At 36.3% G+C, this 19552-nt stretch overlaps 1 protein-coding gene across 6 annotated transcripts in view; it reads right to left on the bottom strand.

Moving 5' to 3' along the window:
• UTRN (utrophin) overlaps window positions 1–19552 on the bottom strand; it is a 405882-nt gene that overhangs the window by 258572 nt on the left and 127758 nt on the right. For all 6 annotated transcript variants that reach the window (XM_062572341.1, XM_062572340.1, XM_062572342.1 and 3 more), the window contains 9 exons: window positions 18241–18411; window positions 16182–16361; window positions 13165–13293; window positions 12854–13024; window positions 12126–12275; window positions 10736–10873; window positions 9706–9858; window positions 3748–3939; window positions 1412–1584 (listed from right to left, as the gene is read on the bottom strand). In XM_062572341.1, coding sequence (XP_062428325.1) covers window positions 1412–1584; window positions 3748–3939; window positions 9706–9858; window positions 10736–10873; window positions 12126–12275; window positions 12854–13024; window positions 13165–13293; window positions 16182–16361; window positions 18241–18411 — 1457 coding nt within the window. The remainder of the gene's footprint in view (window positions 1–1411; window positions 1585–3747; window positions 3940–9705; window positions 9859–10735; window positions 10874–12125; window positions 12276–12853; window positions 13025–13164; window positions 13294–16181; window positions 16362–18240; window positions 18412–19552) is intronic.

Here is a 19552-nt window from a genome sequence, read left to right as displayed (position 1 = left end):
CATCAAAGTTATCTGAAACCAAACTTTAAAGAGTTACCATTCCATCTATTTTCTTCACTAATTAAATTCAGCAATTATGGAGTTATTAGAGAGATTATTTTCATTCAAGTTATATCTTGATTTTAAATCAAGGCTTATCCATATTTCCTGCACACAAGGTTGTTTGTTATTATTATTCACGTAGTTTAATTTTAAAGAACAAGAAAGCCTGAAAAATATGTATTTAAAATTTTCTGACCCTGTCTTCTAGGTTTCTGGTCAACTCTGCTTAACTGTGAAGCAAATGAGATTTCACTGACACTTACAAAAGAACAAAATTAGTTTTTAAGTTACCAAAAGAAAAAGTCACAAAATAAGTCAAAACTTAGTTGTGCCTCATACGTACAAAGAAAGTAAGTTGCTGAGATACGACATACAAACAGACACCAGATTCTGGAGGAGTCATCTCCAAATACGGCAAGTGACCGCTGGTAGTCAGCCATCTTAGACAATACCACCGACTTATATACCTACACATACACTAGTGCTCTGTTAAACAACTGAAAACATCAGCTTGTGTGACATACTTTTCCTAAAAGCACCTCATCAAAACATGCGACCAAATGTGTTTGATAACAGATTTCCAGTGCTACAAAGCAAACAAACATGGCTAGACATTACGTTATACTCTATAGAACACTTGCATTAACTATCACTTTCTTTACATTATCATTGAAAAGCAAATACTGTAAAAGTAAATACACTATGAGCCTTTTCACTTAATTCTAGTTTTGTACAATCCCTTTCAGTCATTCAGCTTCTTATATAGCAGTAATCATAATATCTATTACTGTTTGCAGTTTGAGTACCATCAGCTTACTTAATGGTAATCCCTGAATTACATTAGATACTTTCACCATTACCAGTTTAAAACTCTTCTGTAATCAGCCTATGCCTTTCTGAGATACTTTCCCAAGTGCAACAAAGTGGTATTGAGTTTATTTTTTAACATTTAAAGATGATTTCAGATGAAAAGACATTTTCAGTATAGAATATTTTTTGTACAGGACTGAGTGAAAAAAATAATGCTCAGTTTAGCTTGGTTTTCTTTCATTTTTGGGCATAACTGAAATTGTAGCTTTTTGATAGTCTCATGGAAAGGAAATTTTATATTTTACAAAAAAAAAAAAAAAAAAATCCTGTACTATAAAGTAAAACAATCAGCTTCATGAAAGCACCCAAAGTAGAACTTGCATGCTAACTTGTTTCAGCATTCAGTAATTCTGGCAACTATTCTGTAATACTAAAACACTAAATACTATTTCCAAACTCTCAAACTACATTATTTGAGTACTTCTGTAAAACACTTATGTTCTTCAAATACATAAAATATTTACCACTTGGTCACATAAACTGGAATTCCTTGACTTACCACTTACGATCGTTGTACATCCTATTAATTCTGTCCCATTCTGCATTCAACTGGGTTAGTGCATCTCCAATTTGTATAGCCTCAGGTCCAGATGCTTCTAATATAACATCAGGCTGTTTCTCATGGATGACAGCAATCTGATCCCCAAGTTTGTCCAAAATGTCTTTTATATTCTAAAAGCACAATAATGGCATAAACCATTAGTAAAGTTAACACTAGCAGCAAAAATACATATACATATATACATATATATATACATATATATATATATATATGTATATATACACACACAGTATTTCTGAAATACTGTTCCAAAACCAGCATCTGCAGTAAGACTGAGACCACCAGAAGCACCAATGGTTTATAGATTTAATCAGCTTTAATAATCCAGTATAATGGATATATGCCTAAAACAGTGTGATGGGTTTGTTTTTTTTTTTTTTTTTTTTTTTAAAAAAAAAGGGGGGGGTGAAATATTTTATACAGATGATCTGTTTCTGAGGTAAAAATGGATACTATTTTTCTTAAAAATAGCATGATCTAACTTAGTTATTAAACAAAACCACCTGTGATATGAATACATTTCACATATTCCTTCCTCACTTAAAAAAAAAAGAGTCATACAAGATGTATGACATCATTACTGTTTATATAAAAACTTTGCTGTGCACAGGTTTAAAAAAACAAAAGCTACATAAAAGACAAGGGATATGATGAATGACAAAGCTACTCAATCTATCTCAAATACAGTTGAACTACAACATGGCAATACCTTATATAAAACCAGACAGCATTTTGAGAATTCCTTAGTAGAGAGAACAATCAATCAAATGTGCAAACTATGAAAATTATTATCTTTTTAATTTAGAATTTTTTTAAATGGTGATGTTTAGTGTTCTATTTACTTTTTCTGAAAAGGTTTTCAGAACATACCAAACTTTGAAAATCATAGTGATATGAGACCTGAAATCTTTTAAACCCATTCTAGCATAAATAATCCTAATTGCACTTAAGGGAGCACATAAATGCAGTAAATAGGGAAGAGAGAATCTCATCAACAAAACAGAAGAATCACTCTGGCAAAGGCTGGCACCATTCCCCTATTTGTTTTTGAAAACAACATGAAAAGCCAAATATGCAATATAACTGTTTCTTGCAGCCAACCAGTTATGAAATGTAGATGCTCTCTCCTGTTCCTAGGCTACTAAACAGTAAAAGTTCAGGAAAAGGCTGAGCATGTAGCACATGGGAAGCTAGAAAGTGAAAGCTTGCTAGCTTCTTTTTCTTTCAGCTGCCTTTACAGTCACTTGCAAAGGAATTACACAGTATCAGGACACGCAAATGCACTCAAGAACAGAGAAAAGCTGTGAAGGCAGCTTCCTCTGTCTTACCTCTGCCAAGTAAGAGGTAACCAGAACAAAAAATAAGGTATCGGGGAACACACACAGAGCACATGGGCACCAGAAGGTAAGTACACAGCACAGATAGAGAGAAAAGACTGTAAAATCCTGAAAAACTTTTTAAAAAGACACACCTAATGGATACAGAAACAGCTGAACAAACTCTAGGTGAGAGGCAAAGCACAACAAGCTCAAGTGCAAAGACGCATGAACCCAGCTATGCTTTCCAATCCACACAGATACATCCTCACTGCACCACACTACATGAAATTTCCAGTTTAAGTTGATCTTTTCTATGGAAATCTCTGTATCATGCTCCTTTGTGTGCCTGAAGTCAACCACAGGACTCAGACTTCTGCACATTTAACTTATATTTGACAGTAGGATTCACAATTTTCAAATATACTTTTATCCTCTCATTTTGAAAAAGTGCAAATTCTTAACAGCTTATGACTAATTTCAGGAGCAAGTGCACTGACTTGAAATGAGGAGCAGAATCACAGAATCAGTTGAGCACATATTGGCGCTTTGCTAATCGGAACTGAATGAGCACTGTTGTCTTGTAGCCTTACTCATAGTTCCATATTAATGTCAAGAATATCCCTTTCTTCCTGTACCCAGGTAACCATTCAAATATGACACAAAGAAGAATAGCCATATTAATGAGACCAAGGAGGAGTGTTTGGAGTAGATCATCTTCAGTGTTCATGTATATTACATGCAGGCTACATGACAGAAACAATGACAACTTCTACAATAAAAAAGAAAAAATCTCCCCCTACACCACTATGTTATGTAATTTGCAACATACATTGATTCAGCATATATTGAGTGAAAAGGCAGCTGCTAATAATCCTTTGGGGTTTTTCCGTTTGATTGGTTTTGTTTCAATATTCCCTTCTCCTCTCCCAATCTTAAGTATAATACATGCAGTACCTTCAGTGCGTCTTCCTGAGTTGAAAAATCCTCGTAGATGCCAGTGTTTAGCTCTGGTGCATTCAACAACAGTTCAACATCAGCCATTGCTAACAAGACTTTGTTGATCTCAACCAAGTATTCAGTTGCAAAAGGCAAGGCCCTAACTCCTGAGGCAAAGTGGCCTTTTAACCTCTGTTGGACAGGGATTACCTAAAGAAACATGAAGGTTTATATTTCAAAGAACAATAATTTTAAGAAAAAATATTCTAAATCAAAAGACTATATTCTGAAGAAGTACTTTTCTACATTATAAGACAAAACAGGCCTTTATATAAAACAAACTTATATAATATCAGGAAGCCCTATGACCTATGAAGCACTGGAGTGGTTCTATATTGACAAATAACAAGTTAGAAAGCAATATATAAAATGCTTCAAAACAACTTTGGGGAGTTGGGAAGATGCAGACTGCTTTGTTTCCTCTCATCTTACTCTTACCCTTTCACAGAAGCTACACTTCTTGATTGGACCTGTATCTACTGTTGCCATCAAATGTGCTTCCTTGGCTATCAAGACCTTCCACTAGTTATCAGTTCACTGAAGAAAACTCATTTTCTTTCTACATTCTTCTCAGCAGGCATCCCCACCCACACTTCCCAAAACCATTTGGTAAATAAAGTAATGCTACACTGGTATTAAAACATTCATTTTGCAGGACTACCTCCTTCAGATCTTAGCAATTGTTATTTAGCCAAGTACCATGTTAGCAAATAAGAAAGCAAGGACAGTAATTCAGAGCAGCTTTTTCTTGGATTACATATGATACACTAGATCTGAGAAATGCATTCTGCATCTGCTGTAAGGAGTCATACTGTTGCCGTGCCTGGCAAAGGTAGCACAGAGAGGCAGGTGAAGCACACACTCTACAGATTGAAAGTAGTTTCTCGCTGAAAAGGTTTCTTGTTCAACAGGATCCCTTTACCAACTTTGAAAACAGCACAGTTTTTAAAAAGCAGAAATAAAAAAGTAAACCCACCTCCAGCTACTGAAGAATTTAAGCAATATCTGACTAAGTCACTGCACTGTACTCAGTGAATTTGAGCTGTCTGCAGGACAAAGTTGTAGAGGTACTCTTCTTTTTGTATGATTTACTAAAAGCAATAGCTGAGAATATACCTAAGTGTGTGAAGGTGTTAGGTTTAAACATATGTTCACAGTATAAATAAGCCAGGGCATTCCACTTTGAATCAGCGTAGGCTGGCGATACATGCAGACAGTTAGCACAGCTGACAAGCAAGAAAATATTAAGCCCCTCTAACAAAGTTGTTTGCAAGCACCTGTCCCTATCTTTATTCTCCACATTTCTGAGCATCTCAAATATGTCATCCAAATTAACTGGAATCTAAATACATAGCCTATGCAGTTCAAAAGCAAAAAGGACTGCAGCAAAACATGTGAACTGGTAACACCATTCAGGACCTCATCTCATGCACTGGGTGCTCCTAAGGATGTTTTCTTAAAAGTACACAGACATCTTCCATAACTGAAACTGAAGACAGAGTTGTGCTTCCATAAGACATTTATCACAAAATACACTGTGCTCGAGTCATTCATTGCACACCAAAGAAATATGATATACACACACGTATCAAACTTAGTCCAGTGAAATCAACTATTGCCTACAGAATGCAAACATCTTAAAATAATCAGCATTAACTTCTGATTTAATACCATTACAACAAGCAAGCTGCAATAAAATCACCCACTAGCACATATTAACATATGTGTAGTTACGACTTTAGCATCATGTTCCCTCATGCCCTCCAAAGAAAAATTTTCTTGGAATGCTGTATGTGTTTTGCCAGCTGCCATCACTGAAATTTGAACCAAAAAGCCCAACACTTAGATACTGCCAAGATTCTCCCGTGGAAGGAGATGCTCTAGTTCCGAAGATATCACACAAAGTAAATGCAACTGAAAATACCTTTTCTCCAGTAGCACAGATAGTGTTGGACAAGACTGGGTTAGAACAAACACCAGTATGTCTGTTGCAGCTCAGCAGCTTGCACTGTCTTCACAAAGTATTTTTGCTAATACTCCAACATGCCAAAAGACCCATTTGCACACAGGCAGGTGTCCAGAATCTGGACTTCACCCAAATAAACAAGTCCCTAGAGTTATTTTATTACTCTATTTCACACACATTGCTCGATCCACCCATCATGAAAAACTCACATGAAGTTTAAACAGCATCCCCTAGCATGTGGCACACTGTCTTCCCACTTGTCGATAATGCTGCCATCTATTGAAACTTTTTGTTCTCTCAATAGCACCATACTGGGCCAGGTTGCTGCTCTTTCGCAAAGCAATGAATTCCTCCTGATGCTGTTCTAGCCCCTAATGCAGTTCCTGCAGAGCACACCTAATTACTAATTTGCTCCAGCTGCTTCCAGTCACAGAAAGGTTATTTCCTCCTTTCACAATCATTCTTCTCAGGCTGAACACATGTAACTGTTGTAAGCACGTTACTGCCTTATTGCAGTTGAGTTTTAAGAGTTTAGCTGTTCGTTACCTTTCATTGCAGACTGGCAGCTTCTAAAACACAACATAAACATGACTAGCGAAGGAGTAGGACCTTCTGATATCGTTGTGCTTCATGCAGCGCACAGACCTAAACCTCACAGAATTTGGCACTTTCTAAAACATACAAGCATTCAAGTTTTGCTTTCTTAAGCATCCATAAATAAGGAGTTAATCAAAGATTTCTTATGAGGAAAACTGACTGGATGATCTAATTGTCCTAATCTACTTTAATTTCATAGGTGAGAGAGTAAGCTTATTAACTATTTTATAATTCACTTTCTTCATTCAAAAAAAAAAAAAAAACTAGGAAATTCTTAGGAAAAAGTAGAACTAAGGAATACCTAGTAATAAATGTACACTCTGTAAATAACAGCTCTCAACTAAAGCTGCTAGAAATAATTTTATTTCAGTAGCCAAATAAAAAGATCCACTCTCTCCCATCTAGTATGACCTGCAACTCAACATTTGGTTTTAGGTTTTCCTCTTCCTTCCCCAGTTTACACTTATACTTTACACATTCTGAAGCAAAACCTAAAAAATAAAAGATTCAACTTGGGCAGACATTCTGATTTCCTTTTAAATGCATTTTGGAAGATGCTGTCTTAAAATTGACATGAAATTTTATAGTTTACCTTATGTTTTTAGTAGAAGTTTGAACCAAAAGTGTTTACCCAATCTAATCTCAGATCATCACATATTAGTTGCCATCTTTGCAAATAAACAACCTTTTGATTTGAAAATGCCCACATATTAAACCATTCCTTGCCCCTTCTCTCTCAGCGCTCAAAGTATTTCATAGCCAGATTTCTGGAAAAAGTTTTTATAAAGCCAAAATTTCATGTCTATTTTATTTGTTCTTCTGTGTTGATTAAAGCAATCAGTAAGCAATCCATTTGAGAACAACAAAAATTAATGGTTCATATTTAAGTAATGCAGAACTTTCCCCATAAAAAGCATAATAGGCAAATAAACATGTTTTCTTTACTATGGGCATAATACTTCAACAGCCTTCAAGATGGTATCTGTATTCCAGTTTACAAGAAAAATAGCACTGTGTGCAATAGCAAATTCACTCACCATCTGCAAAATGATCATTTCACATCAGAACAGTTTCCAAACACCTGGGAAAAAATCTCTCAGGAACTTAAGTCAACTAATTACCTCTGCAATTTAAGGTTTAATTTTTTCTTCTCTTCATTCCCAGCTAAGTCAGAACAGAGCAATTTAAATACTAAAGCAAGATTAGAAAAGAGAGAACTCAGATGTACCACATCACTGCAAACTTCTGATGCAGGCTTTTCTGGTTATTGCATGGGTTGCAAAACAGAGATTATTCAAAAAGTACCTGCAAGGCAGAACAGTCACCAATATCTCAGGCACACTTAACTTCATAATCCACAAAAATAGTATACATGATCAGGATTATTTATGATCTATCTACTTGTAGCAAATGCATCTATTGACATGTATGACCTTTAAGCACCATAAACAAATCATCTCCTTCACACTCACTTGCAAAAAAGTAAGTAATATTACACAAAATCTTAATTGAATTCTTTTCAGCGTGGCTGCTGAAGATCCGACTTCCCTACCGGCTTTGTGCATTTCAACTGCTAGCGTCTCCTCCCATGCTCCGGATGCCCTCCTCACATCAAGGGGAGGTGTCAAGCCAACAGCACACCAGCAGGCCAGGATTTCATTTAATGTTTCTCAGCCACAAGATGAGATGAGCAGGAAGCATTGCAGTTTGATTTTTGGCAGTCTGAGATACCTCTGTATACTCCCAGGGTTTCCCCCTCCCCATCATTCATCAGGCATCCCTACTGATCAAACTCAATGGGGGAAGTGAGAGAGAGAGTCCTCAAGTACAGCTTAGAAGGTAAAATTGGGGGGAGGGTAGTCATTTTAAAAAAATACAGCATTCCTTGTAGTGATAAGGATGAGTCAACTGTTCGTTCTGAAAGAACGACAACTGAGTCCATCTGAAATGATCTATTCTTTTGGGGGAACACTTATTTCTCCCTTCAGAAATGGTATGGGCCTTAAGGAGAGAAGAGAGAATAGAGGAAAAAAGGTAGGGAGGGTAGCAGAACCTCAGGGCACAAGTGTTCAATATCAGTTTGTAGAGCAGATAAGAGAACAAGCCACAAAGTAAAATACGGTCAGCTGAGGCAGGTTAGCTTGCTACACAAATGTTGGAAGACTGGAGGTGCAAACACGTGAAGCAGAAGCAGCAGTTTCAAAATTTCACAGCAGTAACAAAAACTGCTCTGATCCCTTTCTGAAAACTCAGCTGATTCAGCCAAACTAGAAACTACATCTGGAAGTATAAGGATGTTTTTATACAGTATAACTAATTCTGAGCAATGATAACATTTCCCCACCAATAGTCTGGTAATTGCTATTATAACCCATATTTACATAGTATTCTGCATTCTGTGCCCAGATACCAAAATGCAATAATTCAGGAATTCACTTTATCCAGCAACACCAGGGATTAGCTTCAGGACTCAGAACATCACTAAATTTAAAGGACTTTATAGGAAGCAAAAGAAGATCAGTCAACCTGCGTGAGATGAACAGTGTTCAGAAGGGCCAGTCTGTGGCACAACTTGTTTGTCCTTGTTGGCAAGGACCCATCCAGGTGCACTTTTCTCCTTTTTAATCTGCTGATTGAATCACTCTAAGCAGCTGAGGGTCAAATAAATACTGAAAACAGGTTGTTTTACTTCAAATGTCTACAGACCCACATTTCTTTCAACCAAATTTCCTGGCATCAATCAGGTTCCTCCAAGGAGCTCATGTGCATGATCTTGTTCATTGTTCCACAATGAACAACAGGAGCAACTACTGGGGATCCAACATAGCAGTTAGATAGCAGCTGGTAATCAGACCCTGGGATCATCTCTGCTGCCCAGCTGTCTCCCATGCACTACATAGGAAGCTTACAATTACTCTCTGCTACAGGTGTATGACAATCAGAGGCACCTGAAGCCATGTAGCACTGCAGCTGTGAACAAGGAGCATCATGTTAATATCTCACAGCACATGGGACCAGAGCATTCCACCCCCGCATCCTGATTAATCGGTCCTGAGTTAAAAAGTTACAGAGCAATCATAAACAGATTGATTGGTTTTAATTATGAAGCTTCATAACCAGAAATTGAAAAGCACTTAGCCTGCCTAACCCCCAAGCTTGTGCAAGAAATTACTTACTCCTTCACAAGACTCCTCACTGTTATTGTCTAAACTATTGAAGTAATTACCATGAAGCCAAAGTGTTTTGAAGGATGAAAAGGAGAAATTAAAATATATATATCTCATATAACCTTCATTCCATTCGCTTTATGAGAAAAATAAATAATAGGCAATAATAATAAAAATCTCATTTACCTGTAGTTTTTGTTCATCTTCCACTCCTTGCAGCCCTGAGAGACTGTGTTCAGCCTCATCCAGCCACTTAATTAGACTACCATGTTCCTTCTTATACTGTGAAAACACCGGAGAGAGTTCCACCACCTGCCTCCTTTGAAACGACCTACGCTCCTACAACCCAATATATTAGGAAAATACAGTATGAGAAGAGAGAACTGATGTAGAGCTAGATGTGTCTTATTTATCCAAAAAACAAAACAAAAAAAACACTAAGGAATTCACTTGAAGAAGCAAATTCCAAATCATGCTATGATACAAAGCATTTAAGAAAAAAAAGACCATCTATTTCTTGATCTACAGTCAAGTGTATCAAAGTAGTTACAAAGTTCACCTTAATAGTTATACCCTGCCTTTGACCTACACATCATCTTTCCAGCTTGAATACAAGTTGTGCAAGTAAGCTGAAAGGAGGAGAAAGATATAGATCTTGTTTGTTCTACACAAACATATTATATATGGCACTTCTATGTAAACTCCACAACATACTAGACTTAGCAATTGTTGATAACACCCACTCTAATAGATGAGGGGAATTCATTGGCAGACTCGCATTCACTTCTATCTGTTCTGCAAATAATTCCATAAATACATTTGTGCACACATGTCTGAGCAGTCACTGTTGCACACCCCTGTATGACTGAGATAAAGCTTTGTAGGAAGACTGGTAAAGACAAAGTGAAGCAAATGCCCTATTATCTACACTCAACCATGTAAATACACATAGATTGTATGTGTATTTGTATGTGTATTGTATGTGAAGCTCTGAAAAGGACTTCAAAACAAATTAAAAAAAAAACACTCTGGAATGACATAATTCATATCTTGGAACTGTAAAGATTCAAAGAGTCAGAACGTACGTATGCTTATTTTACCTTTCCTAGGGAATTTTATAAGCTAAAGAAAGTCATAAACAGATTGTAAATTGGCTACCAAAAGAAAGACTGTGTCAGGAATGAGCTGTAACTGTAAAAAATTATCATAATCATACCTGTACACTGTTGTACTTAGTCTGCAAAAGCAACAGCTGTATGTGAATCTTCTCTCTCTTATTGTCCTCCATAGGCTGCTGTAACAGTTGCCCTCCTCTCTGTAAAACCTCCTCAATCTGAGCTCTTTCTTGATCCACCTAAAATTACAAAGGTCATCTACAGAAAGCTCAGCTATGGTTTCCAAAATGAATTTATCATTGCCCAGATATTAATAGTAACAGTACCAAGTTTTTTTTATTACTCAAATGTCAACCAAATAAATCCAAGCACAGACATTCTTCTCCGTAACTACCAAATCCTAAAATCCTCTTTAGTCATCCTATAAAATTCACAAAGTGATGCCCTGCAGGAAGCTCACTCAAACAAGCAGCAGTTGCCAACCACAACAGGAGTACACTATGACTTCAACTCCATTTATGACTTCTTAATTATTCAAAATACTCCTTGAGAATAATAAAAAATAAAAGCAGAACAGCAAGAAAATAATAAAAATGGTACAAAGGGAAACATATGTTGGTTTTCCCTTGAAGAGCTTTTAAAATTTTTTTCTGTGTAATATACATGCTATTTTCAATTGACTTGTATTCAGTTTTACAGTTTATTTAGCTTATACATAACAAGGTAGATAAGATGGACTATCAGGACTTTACCAAATTTGGTAGCCAGTAAGCCTATTGTGGTCAAGATGCAAACAAAAGTATGCAAGTTTTATACAAGTGAATAGCATAGCCCAGATTAGAATCTAGAAAAAGGAAAATTTTAATCAAAGTTCCCATTTCCACTTGTCACGAGCCATATTACAGCACTCTTATTTGCACCTGAACTCACAAACAATACCATCACATTTAGCTGACCTATGTACTGTGATTCAATATATAATATTAACTAAAAGTTAAATTAAAAAAGATGTCTACCCAAGACTCTGGATCAGAGGAGTAAACTAACTGTCAACTACATAGTAAAATCTCAGCTGCATTAAGTAATCATTGCAATAGAACTCCAACAGCTAAATACCAAAAGAAAATGCTTTGTATCCTATTATTTTTACAGGAAGCATACCTTACAAACAGCTACTTTAAACAGAAGAAGAGAGAAGGGCAATGAAAACTATAGTTCCCTACATGTAGCAGATTTTAGAAAATCACAATGAAAATATAGACTGAAATAGGACTTGTTACCACTTGGCACCAGCCAAGGACAGGCAGCAGCTACGGGGAAAGCGTGCAGAAATTCTGCAATATTTTCAACAGGCTGGAAATTCCCTTCATTTTTGATTCCTAGATTTAAATAATTTTCTCAGAAGAATTCCTCTGAAGTCAGGAAAAATGTAACATTGAACTGAACACAACAGAAAGATTTAAGGTTTTCCTTCTTCCAGTACTCACAAACCTTATCATCTTCCTCACTCAACTCCAGGTGTTTCTCCACAACCTTTAACATGTTCTGTATGTCACTCTCAAATTTGTCCAGGTCTGGAAAAGATACTCTGACTTCACGGGGCTCTGACGTGACAGGAAGTCGTTCTTGTCCAACAAGCATCTGCAAAGCAAAATAAGAAGTTTTTCAAGATGAGATTTAGTCTGACATGTCACACACATTTCCATGGAGTACTGGTTTAAATCATCAACAGGCATTCCAATTTGTAGGACCACCAGACAGCTGTATAATAAAATTGCAAGAGTTGTTTGATACAACACTGACGGTTAGCTTGGACAAGCATTGACTGATACCGCCAAGCTTCTACCTTCAACCCTTGTCTTAAAACAAAAAAGAAAAACAAACAAAACCAAACAACCTCCAGTCACATTAGCTTATGGTGTCTGGTCTGTCATTCAAATAAATATGTACTATAATATTACCTTTTTCTGACTCCTTATAATATCTAATTATTTGTAAACCTTCCCTTGCAACTCAAGTCAGCGCCTGCTGCTTAGGTAACTCAGAAAGCAATTATCAAAAATGAGTCAATCCATTTTTAGTATATAAAGATCTATTACTAAACCAGGATCAAAAATAACAAAATTCTGTTTTAACATACAAGGATCTGTCCCCAAAGTTATTTTTAATTATTTTGGTAGATACAACACAGGCATGTTTTGTGGCTCTCTCCTCCTCACCTTGGCACTTTTGATGTGTTGAGAGACCTTCTCAAAGTTACGGTTTAGTTCTGCCAACTTGGGTTCAACAAGTTCACGACACGACACCCCTCGACCATTCATTAGGATAATGGCCTGATCACGCACATTATAGACTCGCAGACTAACATCATCTAATTCAGATGTTAAACGCTAAAAAGTGGAAGAAAAAGCAAATAGTTATGTTAGGGAAAGGGCTGAAGGGTGGGAAGGCAACAAACTTGACTTGATTTTGTTTAGAATCCAAAAGTGGTTATCTGACATCTTCCTCCTTAAAAGGCAACACTTCCTACCTTCACAGTTTCCTCCTTTTTGCTTGCTGGCTTTTTCTCAATCTCATCCAACAAGGCTTCAGCCTGATACAGCCAAGTACTTATGTGGGCAACATTTTCATCAAAGATCTCCAGCTGGCTCTGATGATTCTGGAAATGGAAGGGGTGGGGGTGGGGGGAAGTACATCTATGTCATCTATGTGAGAAAAAAACTCCTGCTTTCAACATTCTGAGTAAAAAGGGAATCAATGGAACGAAAGCTTTATGGATAAACCTTGGAAAGAAACAGTGAAAATTATATTGTACATTTTACCTTCAATAAATATTTACAAGAATTCAATTTTCACACTAAACCTTCCGATATTATTGTTCCTTATTCACAGGAAGGGAAATAGAGAAGTAACTGACATAGTTTGTCCAATAAATTACAGTCAGACAAGGTATTACAACATTATAATCAGACTACATCATCTCTCTCGGCTAATTTTTTTTTCCATTTTTCTTTCTCTTGTTTCTCTAAAAAACAACAAAATATGCACCAAAATTAGAGAAAACTGATAGCTAACTTTTCAAAAGAAACAGTGAAACTGCCTGTACTCAAAGTCAACATAACAAAAATGATTCACAAAACTTTTTTTTTTTTTTTTAGTTATGACTAGCAGATACAACAGTACCTGTTATGTATGATTGTTTTTCTGGGGGAATACACCAGACCCACAAATTGTGATTATATTTTACTTATTCCATTAAAATATTTATTCCTTTTAACAAAAATTTCCACATTACAGATATACTAATTAGGTCTGCTTTCATATCTAGTCAGAAATTGTAAGGTTACATGCCACCAACAAAAACAAGACATTAAGACATTATTCTCTCCTTCTGATAAAAGGAAATCCCAACATTCTCACAGGAGGAAGAAACTAATAAAAGTACCACTAATACTTAAAAAAAAAAAAAAAAAAAAAAAAAAAAAAAAAAGTATGCCATAACTAGGCTAGGTTAGGACTTGCACATTAATTTTCAAGAACGCCTTCTACATGTGAAACCTGATCAGATTGGGGACAAAATGAATAAACAACAGTAGAAAGCTGTAGCAGCAGCTACATTTAGCTAGCAATGTGACACAACTATTAAAAAAAAGAAGGTGCAGCTATAGGATATATGAGAAGAGATGTTTCAGGTAGATACAGCGGCAGTTCTGTCAGTCAGATCCTCCATGAACGGACATCAGGAGGGCTATGGCATATTTCTGATCATCCACACAAAGCTATCAAATTCAGACAACTACCAGGATGATCACTTGAGCACAGAGCTTATTACACAAATAAAGAATGGTTGAGTTTTGCTTTTTTAGCTTAAGAAACCAAAGGAAGGAGAGGAAAGGGGGAGAGAGACAGGCTATGATTGCTCTTGATATCAACATCAAGAAATGTTTATCTTCATCTACAGAAAGAACAAGTTAATGTAACAGATAAAGTCAGCACAAGAACAAAGACTTATAACCAGACATAAACAAAATTATTTTAGAAGGTTTTTAATTGTATTTCTGCAGCTTCAACCCATACCAGTGGTTTCTGACAGTGGAATATCATAAATGCCTCGACAACGAAGGAATAATCTTAATTATCTGGAAAACATCAGGCTGATACTAGCATTGTAGATTGTTTCATGTTTGTTTAGCAAAACATACAGCCTTAGGCTGTAATACTGGTAGTCTTCCATTTACTCAGCCTAACTGACATTGTGGGCCTCAGTTCAGGAGTCAGCACATGCTTCAACACTCAAAGTTGAATGCTGTCCTAAAGAGAAATAGGCTGACAGAGTCCCAAGTGCTTTGCTGAACAGAACTAGGAAGTCACCAAATGTCTGTTAAACAGTCATTGAATGGGCCTTGAGGAAGGTTATCAACACAGAAAACTGCCCTGTTCATGCGGGAACTAGCAGAGGGTTTTCTTCCAGGCTGAATAAGGAGAAGCAGCCCCATGGAACCCAGTCTTGTGGAGCTAGTTCCTTTTGTTTTTCACTCTAAAATAATAAATTAATGAGATTATAAGAATTTACATAGGCTATGTTAACATGAGATCCAGCCTCTGAACTCTTGGTTAACCTGCTACTGAAGGAAATAACGTTTCTATAATGCTTTTTCTTCCTTCCTTTTAAATTTGGCAGAATCAGCTATTACCAATTAAGGACTAACCCACTAAAAGTTTTCTGAACACCTGTTACGCACCATAACCCACCCAAGGCTGTGTGCAGTGGTAAATGTCTTTTCAAGATAATTTAGGAAGTGAGTTCTATGCACTAGGTTTGGGCGGATGGTAGAAAATAGGTAACAGCAAACGTAGCTGGACAAACAAGGCAGCGCTATTGGTGTAGCTAAAGGGAAGAGATAAAACGTTAACAAGCATGAGGGACAAGGAGATGCACTTGCAACTAAGCACCAAAGACTAAAATGTGATGATATACAAAAGTGAGGGAGAAAAGGAAAGGCAAGGAAGGTAAGCCAACAAATAAGAATGGTGTTCACTGAATGTAGATTTTTCTGGATTTTTTTGATGGGGGAAGAGAGCTGACACATGCATATGGAAAACAGGAACTCATACCAAGAAGTCTAGGGAATGTAAGAACCCAGGAAAGAGTCCTAGCACTGATGCCAGAAGAGGGGGGGGGGGGAAATAATAAAGACAATTGAAAGTAAAATTAAATCAACAGCTTTATTCTCTAGAAATAAGCAGGTTACTTCCCACTTGGCTAAGTTAACTGTCTGCCTGTGATATTTGCATAGGTTTATCACCGCAGCACCCAGACTGAGAGTTTTTATCTCCTACCCATTAAGTACTACCCACTGCTACTACTCAGCACACAGTATCAATGCCTATCAGCAAGCAAGAAACATTCACAGAACAACTTCCCACCTTCCTCATTCGATGTTCCTTTAAGTCCATGAGGCACCATGGAAGCTTCACATGACAGCAAAGCAAGACAAATGAAAACTGTAGCTCACCCTGAATGTTTTTGTCACACACGCAACTTACCAACAAAGTGTCACACCAGTCTTCAGTCCAGGTCCGAACTCTGCTCCAGCCAGCATTAAGGACACAAAGCTTCTCCTCCAGGCAAGTCTCGCTCCCTTCCACTAAAGCCTGGAGCGCAGTACAGCTTTCTGTGATGCTCTTCAGGTCAGCTTTCCTCCTCTCCAGCTCTCTCAGCACATTCTGAAACAAGAGGAACCAAGCACAGTACACTGCAAACTGCTCAGGATCACAAAGACACAGGAGCCAGATTTTATTTCCATGGGAAACAAAATAGTGTAATAGATGATCTTCACAGGAGAAAATCTAAGCTATGTAAAATCAGCTGCCATTTATGCTCACTCTCAGTAGACATAAATCTCTTTTTTTAAAAGCATAATGCAGATATGTGTCCCAAGTAACATAGCTTGGGACTTTTTGGTTTTTTATGCCATCTTCACAGCCTCTTTTTGTTATGTAGGTATTTAAAGCAAATACATCAGATTATAGATGTAATTTTTAAAAGTCCTTTTTCATAGTCACATGCCAGAGAGAATTCAGTCATCAGAGATGCCTTCCATCTGTCAATACCTTTTTGCACTGATGTACACTTATAGTTGGTAATAATGAGAAAATGGTAGGCTGAGCCTGAATGCTTTTGCAAACACCCAACACCTGTTACTGTGTCCATTTATTTGCTTACTAGATATTACCAAAGCCCAATTGCTTAACTAGCTACACTTACATATACAAGAAAGAATACTTAGCTCAAGTATTTTTTCTAAGCCAGCTCTGATTTTAAATAGTTTTGTTTATCTAGAAAAGTGACCTTCTGTGCAGGAATGCATGTTTTACATAGAATTCAAATACTATACCATCTCTTTAATATTAGTAATTGATTAACACACGCTATACAAGATCACTGATAATTATTGATATTACCTGACCATTTAAAAAGCTCTTTCATGTCAATAACTGCATTCTTTCACACACCATTCAATCACAGGCAAGTATCTGGAATTCCTTTAACATCCTCTTCTCCATTAAGTAAATAATTTCTTAACTGCAATATATCAGAGAGCTCAGTACTCAAGTTACTACATTACAGACTTGCCTCTTGAAAACCTTATGACAGGAGGGGCACCTTTATATGTAACAAAGAGTTTGGCCTCCTGATGGTACAGCATAACAGTTCATGAATTATTTGCATTGCTTACAAAGGTATAGTAAATATACTTCAGTAAATATTTACATGCCCATTTGGGATAAATTTTAAGGAGACTCCCACAGCACAAATGTACTGCTAATTTTTAATTCAGAGTGAAAGAGGTGAGACTAGCTTATAATTAGCTACTTTTTAAATTTTGTATGCTTTTTTATTTTACTAATATTGTATGAAGACCTACTGCAAAAGAAAAAACGTGATGGAAAACAGAGACTGGAAAAATCAGTACTGCTGAAGTGTATCAAGTGACATTTGCTGCTAATTCCAACTATTACATACACAAGTTTCTGCAATGTGAGAAAATACGCACTTTGCTTTAGAATAATTAGAACACATTCTTTTGCTTCTACGAAAAGTTCCAAATTAAAGATAAAAAAATAAGCACTTATTGGAGCATTCTCTTTTGCAAATTCACAATTTTGACGACCAAGTAGACTGTTAGTGAAAAGTTATAAACTCCCCTTTCCATTAAAAAGTCAGTATATTTTCAGTTCACTCTACTAATAAAATTTTTGATAGAGCAGAAAATTTTATTTACTGAAAATGAATAAAACAGTACCTATGAACTCTGTTAGAGATGCAATAAGCTACTTAGATACCTATTAATATCAAATATGCTGCAATATCTTTACTATTTCACTGTTTTTTTAAGTTCCTGAATTAAGATGCCTGAAATGAAACTGATCAGCTCCTGTAAAGTACTGCATATGATCTACTGAAAATACTACAATTTCATTATGCAAGATATTTTGGAATAAGCTACAGACATTTAAATTCACAGTCTCTTCCAGATAGTTTTGCCATAATGTTAAAAATAAAAATAATAAATTATTCTATATATTTTTAAAGCTTGCTCACCTTAGCCCAGGCAATTTCTGAATCCAGGTCAGAAAGCAAGCTCTCTGAAGTGGACTTCCGTACTAGCTCAGCCTCAGTGGTAGCAAGCCACTCTGACAAAGAGGCCATCTCTTTCTTCATTTTTCGTGCCAGCTGGGATGCTCTTTCAAGGTCTTGTTTCCCTTCAGTTACCTACAAGAAGAGACAACAGAAATGATTAAAAAAAAAAAAAAAAAAAAAAAACACCACCACCACCACAAACAACAACAACAAAAAAGCACTAGCCAGATAAAATATCTACTTAATTATATACAATCCTGGTATTCTAAAACTATCTTTCACTAGGGAAGGAACCTGAAAAGGAGAAAAGGTTATAAATATCTGCATCTTACTATATAAAATAGAATGCACACAACCAGAATAATTTTATATTAAGATTCACTAAAAAGAGACACAGAAACATGCATACCACTTATTTATACTTAGTAATCGCCAGTTTAAACTTTGCCCATCATGAGCCTTAAACTAAACAGATATAGAATCCAGTCAGTCAACTGTTACATATGTAAAATTCATTTTCTTTTGGTATATTTTAACAGATCTCATGACAGGAAGCTGTGAAGGAGAAAAAAAAAAAAAACACTGAAAAGCTAGTCTGCCCTTGAAAGATGTCGGTAAGGATAAGGAGAACACGGAATTCAACGCTTATTGCAGTATTCTAACTCACACTAACTACACAATTAGTCTGGTTTAACTTGAACATGGATTTGAGAATTAATCCAACCATGGAAGTCAGAATTGATTGGTATTTCCAAAAATTATCCTCCACCTCAATTTAGTGTTTGCATGTATATATTCAAAATCATACACTTTTTGAAACTCTAAAAAGTAAAATTAGGACACACATACACAACCATAACATCATACCACAAACAACCTGCCTATCTCTCCCCAATTTCTTGTCCACATGCTTTATGAGCTATAGATATACAGGTCCCACTGGAATCCACACCTTTCTGGATGCTCTCCACTTCATAATGATAAAATGTTTCAAGAGCCTATTTTTAGATGTTCCTACAATGTAATTTGGCCATTTCACAGCTTCACTCACAGAACACTTCACAGCCCTCAATCTGTTTGGACTTCTGTCTTAACTTAGGAACGAGGGGAAAAAAACAGATCTCCTATTCCCTTGCCCCAGCAAAGGTTAACCCATTTTTTAATTATTTCATTTGGATAAATAACTATTCCATTATTAATAAAATTACCCAAATCCATATTTAGTGCAATTCTTGGGAAATGCACAGTTAACTGCTTATTGAAATTTCATACT

Source organism: Rhea pennata, chromosome 3 (genome assembly GCF_028389875.1).
Source record: "Rhea pennata isolate bPtePen1 chromosome 3, bPtePen1.pri, whole genome shotgun sequence".
NCBI classification, from domain to species: Eukaryota; Metazoa; Chordata; class Aves; order Rheiformes; family Rheidae; genus Rhea; species Rhea pennata.
This window is presented reverse-complemented; position numbering and strand designations above follow the sequence as displayed.